The sequence below is a fragment of the Pinus tabuliformis genome, chromosome J (assembly GCF_031772625.1).
Source record: "Pinus tabuliformis cultivar Carrire ecotype Pingquan chromosome J, CPIR1, whole genome shotgun sequence".
NCBI classification, from domain to species: Eukaryota; Viridiplantae; Streptophyta; class Pinopsida; order Pinales; family Pinaceae; genus Pinus; species Pinus tabuliformis.
Window position 1 is genome coordinate 299956448 of NC_142295.1, and position 22975 is coordinate 299979422.

Sequence of the window (22975 nt, forward strand, 5' to 3'; positions counted from 1 at the left end):
TGTAAACCTAAACACCGATCTTCCCAATCAATAACATGAACATCCACAAGTGTGAATTTTCCAGAACCTAATAAAAGGCCGCAACATCTCATTAGAATCAAGGTCACAAGAATAATGTAAAACTCCTTTTTCTAACTTCAAAAAATCATTAGTATCCATTGAACCATTCATGTTACAAAACACTAACAATTAAAGTTGTATTAAGTTATTAACACATGAATAAATATACAAATGTATAGAAATAAAGTTGTAAGGAGGCAACATAACTAGATAAGTAACATGTATCTCTTTCACATTCGAAGCTGAATTTGAACTATTTATATGATTGAGCGACTTTTTGTAGACCATTTCCCAAGTTGAATTTATGGCCTACTCACATTCCTATCCGTTGGAAGAAGGGAATTGTGAGGAAGGCTCTACTTGGAACTTTTGTGGAGCCTCTGCAACAATTTGTGAGAAAGATTTTTCCATTGGAGGATTTCCAGGAAGAGAAACAGGTTGCAAAGAAGATACATGTTTGGAAGTAGACAAACTACCTAGAAGCATTGAATAAGTCTTGCATGATTTCTCGGAATATGAATATTTGAACCTTGTTGAAGATTTCTTAATGGAAGATACAATGCAACTTTGAGACGTTATAATATTATCACATGCTTCATCAAGGAATTCTTCATCATGCAGACTCTACAATGCACTCATCATAGATGAATATGCAAGCTGAATAGGAATTTGATTTCTCAAACCTTTTACATCTCTATTGGCTCCATGTCTGAGAAAGAGAGCAACACATGCAAAATGGTTATTGTTCACAACATAATGTAGAGGGGTCTCTCTTGTTCCTATGAGCATTTTTATACTTCCACCACTCTTCTTTATTATTAATAAGATTTCTTCAAGGTGGTCATGACCTACAACTACGACAATATTACTTGGGAATCTATCTTTCTATGAAGATTTACTCTTAGCTTATGCACAAAAAATCATTTAGTTTGTGCTTACAATTTTTCTCATTTTACCATTACTAATAATCCCCACACGAACATAGGCCATCTTTAAAATGATGAAACACTGTTCCTTAGTTTTACCATCACTAATAATCCCCACAAAAACATAAGCCATCTTTAAAATTACAGAAAGGATTATTGTCCCTCACAGTAATTTCCCCAGCTCTACAACTTGATTATTTTACCACAACGTTTGCGACCCTATTCAATTCCTGGAAGGATATCTCAGATGGACATAGCCATATATACTTAACGCTAATTTTTAACTTGTAACTTATAAAAGAAGGACAATTATGATCCATAGAGTAACTGTAGACTTACAAGAAAAATCATAGAATGTATTCTCTAGTTTGTCCAGAGTTGGAATGCTCATTCAAAAAATTATTTGCCTCCTTCAATTCGAGTTGTCTAGGAAAATGATGATGCACTTCTAGATGTTTAGTTAGCATATGTTGCTCCAATCAATGACATATATCAAGATGGAAATAAAGCTCTGCATTTAGCTTTGAAACATGACACTCGTCTCAATGGATGTAGTGTAAATTGTTCTATTGTGGAAAAAAATTTAGACATAATTAAATTACCTAACTTATTTATTGTAAAATAAAAATATTTCTAATATATACTGATGATGATGATGATGATGGTTAACGTCCACTGAGACCAAATTGGTCTATCGGACCTACAATTTTCTTAATTTTTACTTGTCTGGCTCCTCGTCTTTCTTGGCGAGATTGGTGTTGTAGCTTTCTTTCTTTTCTCTACGGTCTTCCAACTTCCTTTGTCTTGCATCTCCTTCATCTCTTCTGGTTCTTGGGACATTGGTGTCTTAGCTTCGCGATCTATAGTCGGAGAAGTTTGGTTTAGGAGATCTGCTTTGCTGTTAAATGAAGATTTATTTTCTGCGGTATTCAAATCCTCATAAATGTTGATTTGTTGGGGCGGGCTTTCTCCTTGCTTGCTTTCAGAGTTGTTTCCTTCTTCCTTGATTTCTTGTGACTCAGAATTTTCTCTAGAATATTCTTCTTTGATGACAGTGTAGTGTTCTTTTTGTGCTCCTTCCCACCATGTAGATCTGTGGTGGTTTTTTCTAACAAAATTTTTCTCAGAGGCTTTGTTAAAAAAAATATAATTACAAATATCCACCCAAATTACAATAGTAGAAATGGAAAACTTTAATATAATTGATAATATTTGTAATCATATATATTTTAAAGGGACATTAATAATAATAATAATAGATAATAATTCATATTATACTTATAAAAATTATTTTTTATTTTATTTAGAAATGGAAAGTAGTATTTTATAAATTAAACCTAACTTCAAGAAAATCCCCAATAAGAAGTTAAGAAAGATGTTGTTCAAATTACTAATCATCTTTTGATCAATTTTTTAATTAAATTGATTAATAATAATTTAAGTTTTACTCTAATTTAATATAAAACATAGATTTAAGTAAACATAAAAACATAAAATAGATTTAAGTAAACGATTGCTTCATAGAATATAATGTACATATTTAGTTAAAGTATATAAAAACCTTATAAAAACTACATTGACTTCAAACCATAACAATATATCCTTTACCAAAAACGTAAAATAATGTTAAAACATAATCTCATATTTATGGATAGTTTGGACAGCTGCACTAAGTGCTTTGAAGGGAATTGCCATGGTATAGGCAGATACATTTGACCAATTTATAGAGCCACCATTGCAATTGAAAAGAAATCGAAATGTGGAAGGATGATATCGGGGAAAGGCATAGGGAGGGCATGAGTTTCAATCCTTATCGACTCTTTGAGAGCGTGGGCTTTTAACATTTTTTAATATGTGCAAAATGATTAACATACACGAGGATAAGGAATAATCCTTTCCTTTTGACAAAGAGTCCCTGCCCTTTTGTAGTTCTCTGCTTTTGTTATTATATGATAATTTATTATTAACTAGAGAACTGAGTTTTTTTTAATTTTTTTTTTAATTTAGGATAATTATCCTGAACAGATTTAGGATCAAATTTCACTGGCTGCCACTATAAACCTACACTACGTGCAACCCCCTGCAATATAAACATACATCCTGAACAGACCCAAGATCAAATCTAATTGGCTGCCAATTTCACTGGCTGCCACTATAAACCTACACTACGTGCAACCCCCTGCAATATAAACATACATCCTGAACAGACCCAAGATCAAATCTAATTGGCTGCCACTATAAACCTACGCTACCTACGCAATATGAACATACACGTCCATTTTCTGAATTATATATAGATGTTTCTATTCGTAAAAGATTTTTTTAATCATTGTGATCTTTGTGGATTTGGGTTTCATATTCCATATATATTATTTCTAATATTTCTTTCATTTAAATTTGACATTTTTATATTTTTATATTTATATTTTAATACTTTTAAAAACAATAAATTAATTAAAAAAAGTATGAACAACACTTATTCAATTTTATAATTGTATCATTTTTACATTAGTTTCTGAATTTAACAATCACATCCATCAAAAGAAACAAATATCATGATTTTAAACATGGAAAAAGAATAGGCTACCCCTAAAGAACAAGGGTTTTCATATTCTATATATATTATTTCTAATATTTATTTCATTTAAATTTGACATTTCTATATTTGAATATTTATACTTCAATAATTCTAAAAACAATAAATTAATTCAAAAAATGGTATGAACAACACTTCTTCAATTTAATAATTATATCATTTTCACATTAATTTCTGAATTCAACAATCACATTCATCAAAGAAACAAATATCATGATTTTAAACATGGAAAATCTCAACTCTTAGCCAAATGGCCATGGCCTTCAAATTTGTATGAATCATGTGTATTCTTTTACAGTAAAAAAATACAATGCATAGAATACATATGAAAAATGAAAAATACACCAACAGAAAGTGCTTTGAGGAGTGTCTATCAAAAAGATGGTGCGGTTGGTTAATCTCCCTCTACAGTGAAAAAAAAGGGGTAAATAATTGGAAAACTCCACATATCAACTAATTAAAAAATAAAAAATATAACGTGATTCATTATTATAATAGAATCTGTAAATTCACAAACTCTCGACCAAAATAAGCCTGGTGAAACTCGTCATTGAAATTTAAAGATATATAAAATATCTAATTTCAAGGCACGTGGTACCTGGAAAGGAATATTTTGTATAAATATATATAAGTAGACCTTTTATATATATATATATATATAAAAGGAAACTATTGTAAAAATAATAAGATTTTCTACCATAGCTTTTCAGCCTTCTAATTCCTGCAAGTCCAAACGCTGCCTGATCTGTACTTCCTTAACACAGGAGGACATGATGTGTACTTCCTTAACAGTGAAAGACATACGCATATGTATTGGAATCCAACTATGGAAGTTATCTTCACAAAAGAGATTAAAGAGGAAGTTTGAGAATCTTTCCGAAATTTTGTCAAAAATAAATAATAAGGAAAAAACTATATGATAGAGGTTTCTGCGTAAATCATATTATTAATTAGATGATGAATTGGCGTCTTAATTCTGTATCATGTTGAGAAAACAAATTAGAGGATAAAGACCCAAAAATAACTAAGGGAGGATGATTTGTATATTCCACCAAATTCTTTTCTTTCAGAAGAGGAAAAGGGAATAATTTTGTTTTAGTTTTTTTTGATTGGGGAATTCTTGGTCTGGACAATGATGTGCCATTACAGCTAAGACAGTATCTTCCCCCTGAGTAAAAGTTGAAGAACCAGATCATGGTTTGCATGTTAAATAGGGAGAGAGAAGATCCTCCAACAACTATATTTGACTAAAAACAGCTACAATAGGCCAGGAAACGACTATATTTAACTAGACTGGACTAAAAAATAGAAATAAAGGCTTGACTTGACCTAAGGATATTTGACCTAAGGATAGGAATAGAGAGAATTAAGGGATAGTAATAGAGAGAATTAGTTTAAATCGGAAAATGAAAAATAATACCCGACAGTTCACCATGATACACACAGCTTAAAATCTGAAAACCAGTGCTCCGAAAAGCAGGTAGGAAATTGTGGGGCTTGTACACGCGCGTAATATGGACGAAGGGAACCTGATATGTACGTTGAATCCCCAGATTGGTTGCCCAAAGGATGGCTTACGAAAGGCAAAGTTAGAAAGAGAGGCATCACCGCAGGCAACATAGGTAAGGTACTGATGCAAACTTACTTGCTGAGCAATCAATAAATGAATGGAGATCTAAAATACAGACAAATTACTTTATATAAATCTAACCACACTTATAACAATGTATCAGAAGTTCCCTAACTTTAGCGAAGTGTATAATAAGAAGCGTATGAAGCTATGAAGCCATTTAAACTCTCTGATCCTTCATTAAATGCTCTTTAAACCAACTTCTGCATTATCAAGAAAGAGAGTTTCTGCTATTTCCATCTTTGAATACGAAGACAGTTAAGGCAAACTGTTAAAACGAGTTTCTTATGAATTAAATTTTTATTTTTTGGTTAATTATTATTAACTATTAATCGATTGTTAATTTAAAAATATTATAACTGATTATTAATTTGATAACTGATTTTTGTTCAATCATTTAATATTAAATCTGAAAATGCATAGTGATCCAAGGTGACATTCAGGAAAGTCTTTTTAAAGAAAACACCTTATGAAATAATTATAATTTTTTTTTATAAAAATTTAATTTGAGAAAGTCATCTACCGATTTAAAATTTAAAACTTTTTAATAACCTAAAAATTATAAATATCTATTTATAAAATAGGAGCGATTTAATAAATTTTAATCAACGTTTGATTATATTGTCACACCAAAGAATATTTTTTAAATCTGGAATAAAACCAATGCTGTTTGTATTAAAAAAATTAAAAAAAAAAAAGAGTCTAATCAATTTTTCTAATAAGATCATATTTAAATAAACAATAGATTATCGTGGTAGACTGAGATTTTGGATGTAATCATTTTCAAATAAACAATATATGAGATTTTGGATGCAATCATTTTCAAATAAACAATGGATTATTGTCGTTGACTGAGATTTTGGATGCATTCACATTCAAATAAACAATAGATTATTGTGGTAGACTATTACAAGGAGAAAGAAAGCTCCCAATGCGTTTAATGGACAGCGAAGGGACCAGAGAATCCAAGGATAGAGGGTGCAGTACAGGGGCATTCATGTTCTTATTTCTGACGACCACCTTTAAGACTATCCTTCTTTACTTTCCAAGTCAAAGAGGAGAAGGATGAAAAAGGGTTGCAGTAAGCGTGGCGACCAACTGATTGTCCAAAACGCTGCATTGAAGTCCTGTCGAGCAATAAAATGGATCCAGAAGCACTAGGGCTTGTGATAGTCAACCTAATTATGACGTTTGTGTGTGCAATGCAGTGGATTGCCCCATTTCCTTTTCGTTTCTTTATACGAAAGTTCTTGTTCTTTGCCCTAATGGCTGATAACAGATGCAGTTGGAAATTGGAATTTGAGGAAATAGGAGACCCAATCATTGAAGGCTGGAATGTCTAGATGTGGAATGTCAACCCATTGAAGGATGGAATGTCTAGATGTCTAGAACGCTGCATTGAAGTCCTGTCGAGCGATAAAATGGATACAGAAAATGGATAGTCAACCTAATTATGACGTTTATGTGTGGATTACAGTGGACTCCCTCATTTTCCTTTTTGTTTCTTTACACGAAAGTTCCGGTTCTTTGCCCTAATGGCTGATAAAAGATGCAGTTGGAAATTGGAATTCTAGGAAAGAGGAGACCCAATGATGGAAGGCTGGAATGATTGCACTATCTGGTATTCAATCCACAAACCATTGACTCAATTGCATTGGCATTCACATTAGTATTGTTTTTTAAGACAATTTCATTGCCATTAGCTTTGCAGGAGAGGATTGATTTTGTTGGTTTTCCCTTTTGTTTTTTTCCAACTTCACTGCAATTCTAGGATTGTATTTGAATTGTTAAACCCCCGTATTCATAACAGACACCACAAGTCCATTGTGCCAAGATAAGCAGACGCCCAACAACATGAAGGGGTACCTGAAAATTCCCAGAGTAGTGTATTGAGGGCAATTGTGGTTGCCCTTTTGGTGGTTCACCTTGATGGGCTTAATGAAGAAAGGCATTGTCTACTTGAGTTTAAAAGAAACCTGAATGACCTCTTTGGTAAATTGAAAAGTTGGGTGTCAACCGATGAGAATCCCAGTGCATAAAGAGCACTGGTGACCCTAGAGTAGGGTCCCTCAATCTAGATCATTTTTAACCATTGCATGTTGCTCTTGTAGACGCTGGGGAGGGACCCAAAGCAGAATTGATCCACAATAGTTTGTGCCATGGCACACTTTCATATTCTTCTTTTTCTTTTAGGTCTAATCAGTAATAGTTCAGCTGAATCTCTCAGTAATAGTTTAGCTGAATCTTTCATGGTGTGAATAAAGTTGATTTGTGCCTTGCTGCCAACGTTTTCACTTAGTTTCGAATCTAGCTTCTTTTAGGATTTATATTTTGTTCTCTACTATTTTTGCATCCAGTGATGCCTTAGAATAATATATAGACAAGTTGTACATGCACCTAGTAGTCCTAGTTCCATGCAAAAACTTTTCATTGGAAAATATTGATGTTGATTATTAGAAATCAAGTATGTTTGATTTTGTTTACCATGTCTGGTGATAGGCAGTTATGTTAAGACATTCCTTGATGTGAAGTCCCAAGTTCAATTCTATGTGAAGTCCCAAGTTCAATCCCCTGCCAGGGGGATATATTAGACATGATGAAAATGTAGTCTTGCCAAACATACAAAAAAAATGATAAAGATATAATCTTGCCAAACTTCAAAAGAATAAAAATATGTTCGATTTTATCGGTACTACTAATCTGTTTATAAATAATAAAAAATTGTAATTTTCTTCTCATTTACTTTGCCTCCTTCTTCCTCATTTTAGTAATTACAAAACAATATGTCAATTTTTTGTACATTGATAACTTTGAAATTTATTAATCTCTCTTGTGATATTGCATCTCTGGTGTGAATTACAATAAAATTTAGGCTAAAGCTGGCTTTCAGGATTAATGTAATTTTCAAAAGTTAGTAATTTTCTTCTCATTTACTTAGCCTCCTTCCTTATTTTAATAAATACAAAGAAGTATGCCAATTTTTTACATAACTTTGAAATTTATTAATCTCTTGTGATATTGCATTTTTGGTCTGAGTTAGTATGCCAATTTTTTATATATTCATAACTTTGAAATTTATTAATTTTTCTTATCATATTGCATTTCTGGTCTGAGTTACAATAAAATTTAGGCAATATTAGCTTTGGTTTTAAAGATTAATTTAATTTTTAGAATTTTAATTTTTATGAATTCATATTATTCTTTTTAAATTTAATCTAATTCTTTTATATTTAGATTGGTTTTTTTCAATTTGATAAATAATTATTATTTAAAATACTTTTTTTTAATATATTCAGTGTCTTGAAAAATCTTGAAACAATGTAATACACCAAATAACACTAGAGCATTAATTAATATGTGGAATTTCTCGAAAACAAAGTGCAATACATCAAATAACACCAGAGTATTAATTACCAAGTGGGTGACTTCAAATGAGGGGGAACTTGGATAGAAATGAGGGGGAGCTTGGATAGAACCATGAGGATGGGTTGCATTTTGGGACTTTGAATATAATGGTGTGTACATGGGTACACTTTTTTAATAAAAAGGTCATTTATCAATGCATTCATTAGTTCCCATGGGAGAACGATATTTTATCACATAATAAAAGATGGAAAGATGGAAAAATAGTGATAATATGAAATGTTTTTAAATTGAGTTGTGGAAGTAAAACTTTTGGTAGAGACATATATATAATAACAATAAATACAAATAATCTGAGAGAGTAATGTTATAAATACAAATAATCTGAGAGAGTAATGTTATAATTTGAGAGAGTAAGGTTATTTTATATAGTAGGTTTATTATATATGTGAAAGAAATTAGTAATTCTTTAATATATTGATTATATAGTATCTTAAGTTTGTTAATGCAAACAATATATTTATTTATTTATTAATATTAATATTGTATTTTTTTAATAATTTTTTAAAATAGATGGTAGGAGTTTTTGACATGTTTAATATTTTTGAATGGACACTTTATCTATCATTGTGGATAAAAAAAACTCTTCTATTTATTTGATGTTTTTAATACATTATTTAAAAAAATCACTTAAATTTTGATGAGCATCACATCATGGCAAAGTTTTGAGATAACTTATTTGTTGACCAAAATTCCCATTATAGAAGCTCTAAATCTTGTCTTCAAACTCATCGATCTTGAAACAATTAACCTCATTAAAATTTGTCTTATCTCCACTTTTCTTACCTTTAAAGGATCTTGTTATGAAGAAATTGAAGGTACAACTAAGGGTTCCTCCTTTTCCCCAATGGTTGCCAACATTTCTATGGAACATTTAAGTTGCAACATTTTGGTCTAGCTCTTTGAAGTTGTCCTCTGCATTGCAATGACCCAACGCGTCAAACCAAAGGTGTGAAAACTGATTCATTTCATCTTCACACCAACATGTCAACGTAATAAACCAACAATTTTTTCAATAACAACATAATTAAATAAGGAATTGTATAAATTTTGTGGTCATTTAGCTATTTACTTGCACAATTTTCCATTAGTCATCTCACTCGGGTCATAACCAAATGTTGCAATGCAAAAGTTTCATGAGCGAGTAAGCAACCACCGAAGTAGATAGTTTCTCTTCATAATCATAATCCCAACTACAGCCATCTGAATAGCTCATTTGAAATCATTATTTTCTTCACATCAACGGTGTCTTAGTGCATACATGATGATCAATAAATTCCTTCCCATTTCTTTCATTTCACCCCAAAATGTTCAATCAACATTACAATTATCAACTCAAATGTTGCTGTTCTTGGTGCCATTAGTTCAACTTCTCCTACATCCATCTTACGTTAGTTAATGGCTTGGGAAATCCTAATAAAAATTTGGCCTTGCGTGACATGTTAGGCTACAACATCGATGTCACCTTATGGGGTGTGCAATAGGGGCAAACATTTTTACCTTCACACCTTAAGAACCACTTTTGTCCCTGAAATCAAAGGGGGTTGTGTTGTTCAGTTCAATGGAAGGACTATTGGAACTATCCCCACCACTTGCCTTCTTATAAACCCGAATATTGTTGAAACACACCAGCTCCAACAACGGTTTTAGGAAACGCCGCATTGAGGTCATCCTCACCTTCATTGAGTCCAAAATACACAAGTGTCTCTAATAGGCCCTTAAAAAATAATAATTGATCAACTTGTTTCAATGTCCCTCTTTGAGAAAGCTCTATGGACTGTCATATGTGCTATTGCTACAACAATTAACATGGAATATTTTTACTTCTTTACATGCCCCCTTATCATTGATGGGATGAAATGCATGAAAAAGGTTGTCCAACAATCCAACAACATGTGGCATTACATGAAATGCAACAGTTCCTTCCTTGAATGTGACTACCACTATGTATTCCATCTTGACTTGCATGACCACATTGGCCATGTGGAAAATGTTGTTTCTTTCAATGATGTTGCAACTAAACTCTTGGGTGTAATAGCAAAGGACCCTTGCCTCCTTTCAAGCGAGCCACAATCCTTCATAGATATCTCCACTAAGATCAAATGTTGCCACTTCATTTTCACCGTTTCTATTAAACCAACCACTTTCAACGACATTGGATGCATATGCCCAACCCTTAAGCACTTTGATATATGTTTAGAAAATATTTCATGCCATTTTGAAATAACTAAAGAAATTGAACTCCTTTGTTATGTAAGTTGTGCCTGCAAGGATTGTCATTGTTATAGGAGGTTTATGTTAATGTAATTCTTAAATTTAACCTCCTACTACATTCTTTAGAAGATATATAGAAACTCAAATTTTGATTGCATTTCATTGTCCATACTTTTTACTTAATTATTTCCTTCCACATTCATCCCACTCCTTTGCACCTTTTGGTGCAAATGCTAGTATATTTTCTGCTAAATTTACTTATTTTTAATGATGTGTCATTTTAGTGAGGAAACTCATAATGAAAGCACTATTGTAACTTTAATGGTTAAAATAATAAAATAATATTTTATATAATGATGATGATAATTTAATTTAAAGTTGTAATATAGTTACTTATTTTTCTAATGATGTGTCATTTTAGTGAGGCAACTCATGATGAAAATATTGTTGTAACTTTATTGGTTAAAATAGTAAAATAATATTTTATATAATGATGATGATAATTTGATTTAAAGTTGTAATAGAATTAAATTAATTTAACTATATAAATTAAATGATTAGTGAATATAGGATATTGATGTAAGTTAAAAAGATAATTATAGCAAGGGGTCGGTAAGAATTCAAATTTGAGAATTGGAAATTATCTGTATGATTAAAAAAATTTTAATAACATAAATAATTATAAATTTTGATTTCTAAAATACAAGTTATTTAATAAATTTAATCATATTTTTTCATTCAATTGTAACACCAAAAAATGTCTTACTAAATGTTGAATATATACATAATATTTGTAGTAAAAAAAATTATGTAATACTTATAATAATAAAAAAATCTAAAATTTTGAAGCTCTCTTTTCTAATAAGATTATATTTAAATAAACAATAGACTAGTCTAGATCCATTTTAATTAGGATCTACAAAGTGTCAAGAGGGATCAAATATCCAAGTGTTAAGAGAGATCTCTTTGCATATTAAGATATTTCTATCTCAAGAGATTTAATTCTCCCCTTAAATTAGGTTATATTCCACATGAATACTATGGGTTCTCATAGAGCAAGTCATATGTTTTGTCCTAATGTTTTTGTTCTCCTAGTCTACAAGGTACTGCTCTCCCCTCACTTTAAAGTATGTTATTTTTTGAGTCTGCCATGGAGGTTACAATATTTGCTTTTTGCACATGTGACAATAAGTTAATCTAATACATGGATAAAGTCTTCCCTCGATTATGTTCTCTGAAATATGTACTTTCATTATTTATAAATGGAAAGCATAACAAGACATTACAACATCTCTTACATATTGAGTCAGAAAAATACCATGGATTCTCATAAATCAAGTCAAAATATTTACAGGAAAAAACATTACATCTCTTACATACTGAACTAGAAAACACTTCTCTATACAATTATTGTTAAAATTATAACATAAACTAAAAACTTGCATACTAAACTAAAAAACACTTCTTTGTACACTATTGTTAAAATTATTACAGAGACTGAGATTTTTGACATGAACCCAAAAAAAAGAAAGCAAGAATTGATTTAACCAACCAAAAAAAAGCTCCCAATGCATTGAATCAGCACAGCGACGCGACCAGAGAATCCAAGGATAAACGAGGGTATAGTACAGGGGGCATTCATGTCATCTCATTTTTTGACATCATCATTTGGGTTTTTTCGAGAATTTCATATTGTTATATCCCAAAATCGAAAATTTCAATTATTCGGGTTTAATAAAAGATTTCATTACAATTTAAATTTGCAATTTCTATTGAATTTGAGTCTCTCTTATTTTCACTATAACTGTTCTTCACAATTTTCCTTCTTTCCTTTCCAAGTCAAAGAAGAGAAAAAGAAAAAGGGTTGCAGTAAGCGTGGCGACTAACTGTGAGCGAGAAAATGGATCCAGAAAATGGATCCAGAAGCACAAGGGCTTGTGATAGTCAACCTAATTATGACGTTTATGTGTGGATTACAGTGGACTCCCTCATTTTCCTTTTCCTTTCTTTACACGAAATTTCCGGTTCTTTGTCCTACTGGCTGATAATAGATGCAGTTGGACCGAATGATTGAAGGCTGGAATGTCAAGATGTGCACTATCTGGTATTCAATCCACAAACCATTGACTCAATTGCATTGGCATTCACATTAGTATTGTTTATTAAGACAATTTCATTGCCACTAGCTTTGCAGGAGAGAATTGATTTTGTTGGTTTTCCCTTTTGTTTTTTCCAACTGCACTGCAATTCTAGGATTGTATTTGAATAGTTGAACGCCCCCTATTCATAACAGACACCACAAGTCCTTTGTGTCAAGATAAGCAGACGCCCAACAACATGAGGGTACCTGAAAATTGTTGGAATTTTCTGATAAATTCCATAACACACAGACAAAAATTGCTCTGTTTTTGCACTCTGTTTTTGCACAGAAAAACAGAAAATCGCTTGCTCGAAACGGTGTTTCAGCAACACAGTTTATTTTCAGTTGCTGTACCTTATGTTGCAGCAACGCTGTTCGTGGTGTTGCAGCAACGTAAATTTTTTACGTCAAGTATTTTTTGAGTTACGGTGTAACAACAACAGGAAAAATTAACTTGCGTTTATTAAAAATAAACTAATTGTTATAGATTTGTCTTCCTCATACTGAGGAAATTTCACAACTTCTATTACAAAACAGATTCATCAAGGAACGCTTATGTTCCACACAGATAAACATCAAAAACGAATTACATTCAAATTTCTGCTGTCTGTTGCGCTGTTGCATCTACTCCTGTTGTGCGCTGCTGTGCATTTCACTGTTCTGAAATTATTCTTCTTCCTCACGCTGCTGCGTGCTCTCCTCTGCTCTGTGTGATTCTTCAGCTGCTAACCTTAAAACAGAACTGCTGTGTGATATTTATATGCTAAAACATATCTGATTAAAACAATAAAATATTACAAAATATCTTCTAATGTTTATCTCTGTATTTAATGCAGCAAGGCGGTAATGCTTTTATCAAAAAACAAGTCGGTTGTCTGCAGGGGAATTCAATTGAAACTTTAATGCATATTAATGTGCAAAAATATCGAGCTTGACTTTGATGCACCGATCAGCCTGGAGTATTTACTGCAGATCAGATTCTTGTCCAGCTATTCATTGCTGTAGTTGGAATTAAATTCCAACACTCCCCCTTAATTTCAACTACTGCATACCCAGACATTTTCTGAAATGATCAAAACCTTTCTTTTCTAATGGTTTTGTCAAGATGTCAGCTAACTGATCCTCTATTTTGTAGTGCTGCAAAACAATCTCACCATTGTTAACCAATTCACGTATGAAGTGAAATTTGGTGTCTATGTGCTTTGTTCTTTTATGAAAAAACGAGTTTTTAGACAATGCTATTGCAGAGCTATTGTCACAGTAAATGGTTGTGCCATTTTCTTGTTCATGACACAAATCTTTGAGAACTCTTCTCAGCCATACTGCTTGGCATGTTGCTGTTGTTGCTGCCACATACTCTGCCTCTGCTGTTGACAAAGCCACAATTGGTTGCTTTTTGGAAGCCCATGAGATGGCTCCCGATCCCATATGAAACACATATCCGGATGTGCTTTTCCTATTATCAACACTTCCAGCCCAATCACTATCAGTGTAACCTGTCAACATGAAAATTTCAGAAGAGGAGTATAAAATATCAAACCCCTTCATTCCATTCACATACCTTAGAATCCTCTTGGCTGCCTGCCAATGAGTCTCTTTCGGTCTTTCCATAAATCTGGAAATTAAATTCACAGCGTGCATAATGTCCGGCCTAGTTGCAGTCAAGTACATAAGGCTACCAACTATGCTCTTGTACAGTTTTGGATCAAAATATTTGCTGTTGTCTTCTTTGGTCAAATTCAACCCACTACTGTTGGATTCACAGCAGCCTTGTTGTTCTGCATGTTAAATCTCTTCAACACTGCTTCTACATATTTATCTTGAGAAATGAAAACACCATTTTCACTTTGGTCTACTTCAATTCCAAGAAAATATCTTAAGAAGCCCAAGTCAGTCATTTCAAATTCACTTTTCATGACTGCTTTAAAATCAGCAATGAGAGAAGCATCATTGCTAGTAAAAATCAGATCATCTACATATAAAACAACAATAATAATCTTACCGTCATTTTGTTTTATGTAGAGTGTGGGTTCACCATCACACTTATCAAACCCATTCTCAATCAGATAAGCATCAATTCTGCTGTACCATGCTCTTGGAGCTTGCTTCATCCCATAAAGAGCCTTCTTCAGTTTACAAAATTTATGCTCTTGGCCTTCAACTTCATAGCCGGAAGGTTGATCAACATAAACCTTTTCTTTTAACACTCCATTCAGTAATGCAGATTTAACATCCATCTGATAAATCTTCCATTTGTGTTGTGCTGCAATAGACAACACTGTTCTCACTGTTTCCATCCTTGCTACTGGTGCAAAGGTTTCATCATAGTCTTTGCCTTGCTGCTACTTGTAACCTTTCACAACAAGCCTTGCTTTGTGCCTGTCAATCTTACCTTCAGCATTGCTTTTGGTCTTATAGACCCACTTAACTCCAATGGCATCCTTGCCTTCATGGAGGTCCACTAACTCCCATGTTTTACTCTTCTCAATTGCACCAATTTCTTCATTCATTGCTTCAATCCATTTATCTTCATTTACAGCATCTTCAAAATGGATTGGGTCATCAATATGACAATACAAAGCGAATAATGAATTCAGACCGGTATTGTTACTTACCTCTCCTTGTTCATAAATCTCATTCAGATTTCTGAATCTTGGTCTTCTTGGTGTACTTGGAGTTCCATCCGAACTTGAGGGTATATCTGATCCCTGTGGTGTTTCAGCAACAGTTGTTTGTGGTGTAACAGCAACTGTTCTTCCTTGACTTCTCAAGGCTGTTCGAATTCCAGCTTGTGGTGTGGTTTGTTGAACTTGCTGTGGTGTAGGAGGAGCCACCAAGGAAGGATTATTTGCTACTGTCCCTTCCTCTTCTTCTTCATGAGACACAATTGTCTTCACATTCATTGTTTTTTCCAAGCTTCCATCCCAAGCTTCATCTTCAATGAACTGCACATCTCTGCTTACTATCAATTTCTTGGTGGATGGATTATAGAGTTTGTATGCTTTTGACTCATCACAATAGCCAACAAAGACACACTTCTCCCCCTTGCTATCAAGCTTTTGCCTTAGCTGATCCGGTACATGTGCATATGCAAAAAAACCGAATACTCTCATGTGAGTGACAGTTTGCTTTTGACCACTCCATGCCTCTTCTCGTATTCTGTTCATGACAGTTTTAGTTGGGCATCTATTCAAGATGTAAACTACGCAAGTAACAACTTCTGCACAATACTCATATGGCAATTTTTTTGCCTTCAGCATACTTCTGACCATGTCAAGAATGGTCCTATTCTTTCTTTCAACAACATCGTTTTGTTGAGGTGTATACCTTGCGGTAAACTGCTTTTGTATGCCATTCTCTCTGCAAAAATGCAGAAATTCTTGGGAGATTTACTCTCCTCTATATGTTCTGAGCATTTTGATATAATGCCCACACTGCTTTTCAACAAGAGTTTTGAAGTGGCGGAATTTCTCAAACACTTCACTCTTCTGTTTCAGCATATACACCCATGTCTTTCTGGTGTAATCATCAATAAAAGTTAAAACATATCTATTTCCAGCAAATGATGGTATTTGCATCGGTCCACACACATCAGAGTGAACAATTTCCAAGGGTGCTTTTGCCCTTATACTCTTTCCTTTTGGAAAGCTTTCTTTGTGTTTCTTGCCCAAGATGCAGCCTTCACAAAGGCTGTCCGGTTTCTCAATCAACGGCAATCCCTTTACCATTCCCTTTCTATGCAACAGATTCAGGCCTCCGAAATTGAGATATCCAAATCTCAAATGCCACAACCAATTCACATCTTTCACTTGTTCCTGAAAGACTTCTTGTGTTACAGCCGCAATAGTTCTGCCTTCCTTCAAATCTGCCCTGAGTTTGAGAGGAAACATTCTATTGCTGGTCATCTGCACTTGTGCAATCATCTTCTTACTTGGAGGTATGTCTCTGATAGTACACAAATTATCTTTGAAGAACACGTTGTAACCTTTGTTTATGAGCTGTCCAATGCTCAAAAGATTACATTTCATACCAGGTACATAGTATACCTCTAGCACAATCATCTGTTCTCCATTTTTTGCTCGAATACTGACTCTGCCCTTACCCTTGACAGATATCTTATCATCAGTCCCTATTGTTACATCAGATTTCACATTTTCATCCAGATTAGAAAACATTGCAATATTTCCAGTCATGTGATTACTACAACCTGAGTCTAAGAACCAAAAATCTTCTGCTATGTTACATGTTAACAACACGTTCTTTGGGTTCTTATCTTCTTCATTTGCAAAATTAGCATTCTGCCTATTATTCATGTCATTTTGTTTTTTCTTACATTCATTGGTGTAGTGCCCAATTTTTTTACAATAATGACATTCGACTTGGGATTTGTCATACCTTTGTCCATGAGCTTGCTGTTTGCTTGAACCTTCACCTTGGTTCTGATTGTAGCTCCTTCCGCTTGTGCTAGCAGGATAATTTCTGCCTCTGTTTTAGCTTCTTCCACGACCTCTGTTATTTGCTCTGCCTCAGCCTCTTCTTTGGCCAAAAGACATCTGAGTCTTGAATGCTTGCTCAAAAGAGGAATATGTTCCTCTACTCAGTCTGTGTTCATGAGACAACAGAGAAGCACTCAGCTCATCTACCGTGAACTGTGAGAGATCTTTTGTTTCTTCTATTTCCACCACAATAGATTCAAACCTTGAGGGTAAACATCTCAAGATTTTCTCTACAATCCTTTTATCTTCAAGAATCTCACCATGAGATCCTATCTGGGTTATCAAGCCAATAACCTGAGTGAAGAATGAATCTATTGTATCAGATTCCTTCATGCTGAGATTTTCAAAGTCTCTCCTCAGCATCTGCAACTTTGCAGTCTTCACCTTCTCCATGCCTTGATAGGCAGTTTTGAGAATATCCCATGCCTCCTTAGATTTTGTTGCTGCTGCAATCCGCGGAAAAACACTTTCATGTACTGATTGGAAAAGGAAAAAGAGGGCTTTGGCATCCTTCTTTCTGTCACCCTTCAACTGGTCTCTTTCTGCTACTATCAAAGCAGCGAGTGCTGTTGCATCTGCAAGTTCAGCATAGCCATTTTCAACCAGCTCTCATATTCCTTGAGAAGCAAACAATTCTTTCATTGTTATGGACCAATAACTGTGATTTTTCCCATTAAACTGTGGTAGTTGGGAATTTGTCAAACATGTTCCAGCATCTGCCATCTTAACCTGTATTGGTAAAGAAAAGATACTGACTGTATTTTGAAAACAAGCAAAAACTTTCTCTGCTGGAAAAAATTCTGCTCAACAAACTTCTTACAGCTCCTACAGTGAAAAAAAATCTCTGTTTTTGACTCACTGAGTGCCTAGACTAGCTCTGATACCATGTTGAAATTTTCTGATAAATTCCATAACACACAGACAAAAATTGCTCTATTTTTGCACTCTCTTTTTGCACAGAAAAACAAAAAATCGCTTGCTGGAAACGGTGTTTCAGCAACACAGTTTTTTTTTTCAGTTGTTGTAACTTGTGTTGCACCAACGCTGTTCGTGGTGTTGCAGCAACGTAAATTTTTTACGTCAAGTATTTTTTGAGTTACGGTGTAACAACAACAGGAAAAATTAACTTGCGTTTATTAAAAATAAACTAATTGTTATAGATTTGTCTTCCTCATACTCAGGAAATTTCACAACTTCTATTACAAAACAGATTCATCAAGGAACGCTTCTGCGCCACAAAGATAAACATAAAAAACGAATTACATTCAAATTTCTGATGTCTGTTGCGCTCTTGCATCTACTCTTGCTGTGCGCTGCTGTGCATTTCATTGTTCTGAAATTATTCTTCTTCCTCACGCTGCTGCGTGCTCTCCTTGCTCTCTGTGATTCTTCAGCTGCTAACCTTAAAACAGAACTGCTGTGTGATATTTATATGCTAAAACATATCTGATTAAAACAATAAAATATTACAAAATATCTTCTAATGTTTATCTCTGTATTTAATGCAGTAAGGCTGTAATTCTTTTATCAAAAAACAAGTCGGCTGTCTAGAGGAGAATTCAATTGAAACTTTAATGCATATTAATGTGCAAAAATATCGAGCTTGACTTTGATGCACCGATGAGCATGGATGGAGTATTTACTCCAGATCAGATTCTTGTCCAGCTGTTCATTGTTGTAGTTGGAATTAAATTCCAACAAAAATTCCCAGGGCAATTGTGGTTGCCCTTTTGGTGGTTCACCTTGATGGGCTTAATGAAGAAGGGCATTGTCTTCTTGAGTTTAAAAGAGACCTGAATGACCGCTTCGGTAAATTGAAAAGTTGGGTGTCCACGGATGAGAATCCTTGTAATTGGGAGGGTGTAAAGTGTATAAACAGCACTGGTAATCCTAGAGTATGGTCCCTCAATCTCAGTGGTATGAATTTAAGAGGGAGATTGTTCCCCAACATTGCAAATTTGACTTCTCTCAGAGTTTTTAAGGTTTCAAAGAACGAGCTGTCGGGTGAGATGCTGCCAGAGTTTGGGGACTGCTCGCAGCTGGAGATTCTGGATGTGAGTACGAATAGCTTGCAAGGTAACATCCCTCCGCAGTTAGGCAAGTTATCGTCCTTGACAAAACTTTATTTGTTTGAGAATGACATTGGTGGAAATCTGCCGCAAGAGCTTGGTAACCTTTCATCTCTTGTGGAGCTTCTTATCTATACCAATAATCTTACTGGTTCATTGCCTACATCGTTTAAGAATCTCAAGAACTTGAAAGTCTTCCGAGCCGGGCAGAATATGCTGTCAGGTCCAATTCCCCCAGAAATGGGAGTGTGATAGGTTGCAGGTTCTTGGATTGACTCACAATAATTTTCAAGGTGAAATTCCGAAGGAGTTAGGAAAGCTTCGTAACTTAACGACATTGAGATTGTGGGTGAACGGATTCTCGGGTTCAATTCCTAATGAGCTCGGAAATTGCAACAAGTTAGAGATGATTGCTTTGTATGAAATCAATTTGGTTGGAAGGATTCCAGTGGAGCTTGGAAACTTGCAAAATCTAAAGAGACTATACGGAAATTGCAACAAGTTAGAGATGATTGCTTTGTATGAAATCAATTTGGTTGGAAGGATTCCAGTGGAGCTTGGAAACTTGCAAAATCTAAAGAGACTATATCTGTATAGGAATAATTTGAATGGAACAATCCCATGGCAGCTAGCAAACTGTGCTTCTGCAATTGAGGTTGATCTCTCTGAAAACATGTTAACAGGGAACATTCCTTCAGAGCTTAGTCGCATAAAAGGTTTGCGGCTGCTTCAACTTTTTCAGAACCAACTTAAGGGAAATATTCCTCGAGAACTGGGGCAGTTAAGACATTTAGAGAGATTGGATCTATCCATCAATCAACTTAATGGCAGTATCCCAACTGAATTCCAATATTTGACTTCTTTGCAACAACTACAACTTTTTGATAATTCCCTGAATGGTATAATTCCTCCAGAGATCGGAATTTACAGTAGACTAACAGTGCTTGATCTGTCGGAAAATCTTCTCAGTGGGAGTATACCAAGTCATGTTTGCAAGCTTGGAAAATTGCAACTGTTAAACCTTTGGTCCAATCAGCTGGTGGGGAATATTCCTTATGGTGTGAAGACCTGCAAATCCCTAATGCAGCTGCGTCTGGGAGAGAACAAACTGACTGGTAGCCTACCCGTAGAGCTTTGCCGATTTGTAAATTTGACTACTGTTGAATTATATCAAAACCAGTTCAGCGGATTGATTCCACCAGGGCTAGGGAACTGCAAAAGCCTGGAGAGGCTTCACTTGTCCAATAACTATTTGGTGGGTCACCTCCCGCCCGAGCTTGGGAATCTTTCGCAACTAGTGACTTTTAATATCTCATCAAATAAACTTACAGGAAGCATTCCTCTGCAGCTTGGCGAATGCGTAAGACTTCAACGACTTGACATGAGCAGAAATTCTTTTAGTGGCAGTCTCCCAGAAGAGATGGGCAATCTTCTTGCTTTGGAATTACTGAAGCTTTCTGATAACAAACTGTCAGGGCGGATACCTGTTATTCTTGGAGGGCTTTCCCATTTGACAGAACTGCAACTGGGTGGGAATAAGTTTTGAGGACCTATCCCACCACATCTTGGTCATCTTACAGGCTTGCAGATTGCTCTAAATCTGAGCTTGAATAGGCTTTCAGGAAAAATACCGGCTGAACTGGGCAACCTGAGTTTGTTAGAATCTATATATCTCAATAACAATCAATTTGTTGGTCAACTTCCTGCTTCATTTGGAAATCTCAACAGTTTGATTGTGTGCAATGTTTCATACAATAACCTTACTGGGCCTCTGCCTAATATAACTATATTTCGCAACATGCCTGTTAGATGTTTCATTGAAAATCAAGGGCTCTGTGGAGAACCAATACCAGATTCATGCCAACCCTTAAATGTATGGCCATCGGCCCTTTCACCTGCCTGGCCGGAGACGAAAACCCCAACAGGGGAAATTGTGGCCATAGTTGCTGGAGTGGTAGGGGGGTCTTCATTGATTATTTTGGTGGCCATCTACTGTTTTTCCCAGCAGCAGCCAGTACGTGTGGCTGCTTCTCCAAAAGAATATATTGTTTACTTTTTCCCAAAAGAGGGCTTTACTTCCCAAGACCTAATAGAAGCCACAGATAATTTCTCTGAGACAGCTGTGATTGGAAGAGGAGCATGTGGAACAGTTTATAAAGCCACCATGCATTCTGGACAAGTTATTGCTGTCAAGAAGATGGCTTCTCAAAGCCAAGGAAACCATGTAGAAAACAGCTTCAACGCTGAGATATCAACTCTTGGTAAAATCAGACACCGCAATATCATGAAGCTGTATGGTTTCTGCTATCACCAAGAATCAAAGCTTCTTTTGTATGAGTATATGCCAAAAGGAATCTTGGGCGAGCTGCTTCATGGAAGTTCATGGATATTAGATTGGGATACTCGTTACAAAATTGCCAGAGGAGCAGCAGAAGGTCTTTCATATTTACATCACGATTGCATACCACGAATTGTTCATCGAGATATAAAGTCCACCAATATCCTACTTGATGATGATTTTGAAGCGCATGTGGGAGACTTTGGACTGGCAAAGCTGATTGATGTTCCAAATCCACTGTCAATGTCTGCTGTTGCTGGCTCATATGGCTATATTGCTCCAGGTACGTTATGTCTGCACCCGGACTGAATCATATTTACTATTTCTCCGTCTTTCACTGAGAAACATGCTATTTCATCTGATGAGTTTCTAGTGCATGGATATTCCTTCCATGCACTGACATATAATTCGCCATTATTACTCAAGAATATGCATGGATATGTTTTTACTGCATGAATATTGCTTCCATGCACGATTCTTCTATTTTTTCTATGCTTAGGGAAACCAGGTTAGGGTTAACAACAAAATTAGGGTTTATGATCTTCATTCAGGTTACCACTTTTCTTTTTTACGCAAGGAGACCAGGTTAGAATTAGCCACGAAAGTAGGGTTTGTACATTGGAAATAAGTTTGATTTCTTTTAATTGAATGATTGTTTCAAAGTTGCAGTGAGATTAATATTTAGCATATCCAGCATTCCAATGTTGCAATAATGTTAAAATCTGGTGATGGGCTCCAATATTCTTTGGCTCTTTTCTAAACCTGGTTCATTCACAGGCTTTAATCGTATATATTTGGGAAAAAAGGTAGGGTACCAATTTTTTTAATTAATTAATAAATAAAATAATTTAATAAAATATAAAAGAAGGTAATTATAATCCTAGATAGTTTAATCGCTTCAAGGAGTGTAGTTTGTAGGGCCTTGTTGTGTTAATTTGAGATGTGAGGCTTAAATTTTGTGATGTTTTATGTGGGTGTTTATAGATATTGGTTTATTTAGAAGTTATTGTGGTAGTAGTTAGTTAATAGGTATCAATAAATGATAAATATCAAAACACTTATTTTATGATTGAGATTATTTTT

The 22975-nt window shown here is 34.5% G+C and overlaps 1 protein-coding gene across 1 annotated transcript in view; it reads left to right on the forward strand.

Moving 5' to 3' along the window:
* Positions 1-22201, forward strand: part of LOC149226940 (uncharacterized) — a 73751-nt gene extending 51550 nt beyond the window's left edge. Inside the window, 3 exon segments of the mRNA XM_089380364.1 lie at positions 19197-19799; positions 19801-20007; positions 20098-22201. Coding sequence (XP_089236490.1) covers positions 19197-19799; positions 19801-20007; positions 20098-22201 — 2914 coding nt within the window.
* The last annotated feature ends 774 nt before the right edge of the window (positions 22202-22975 follow it).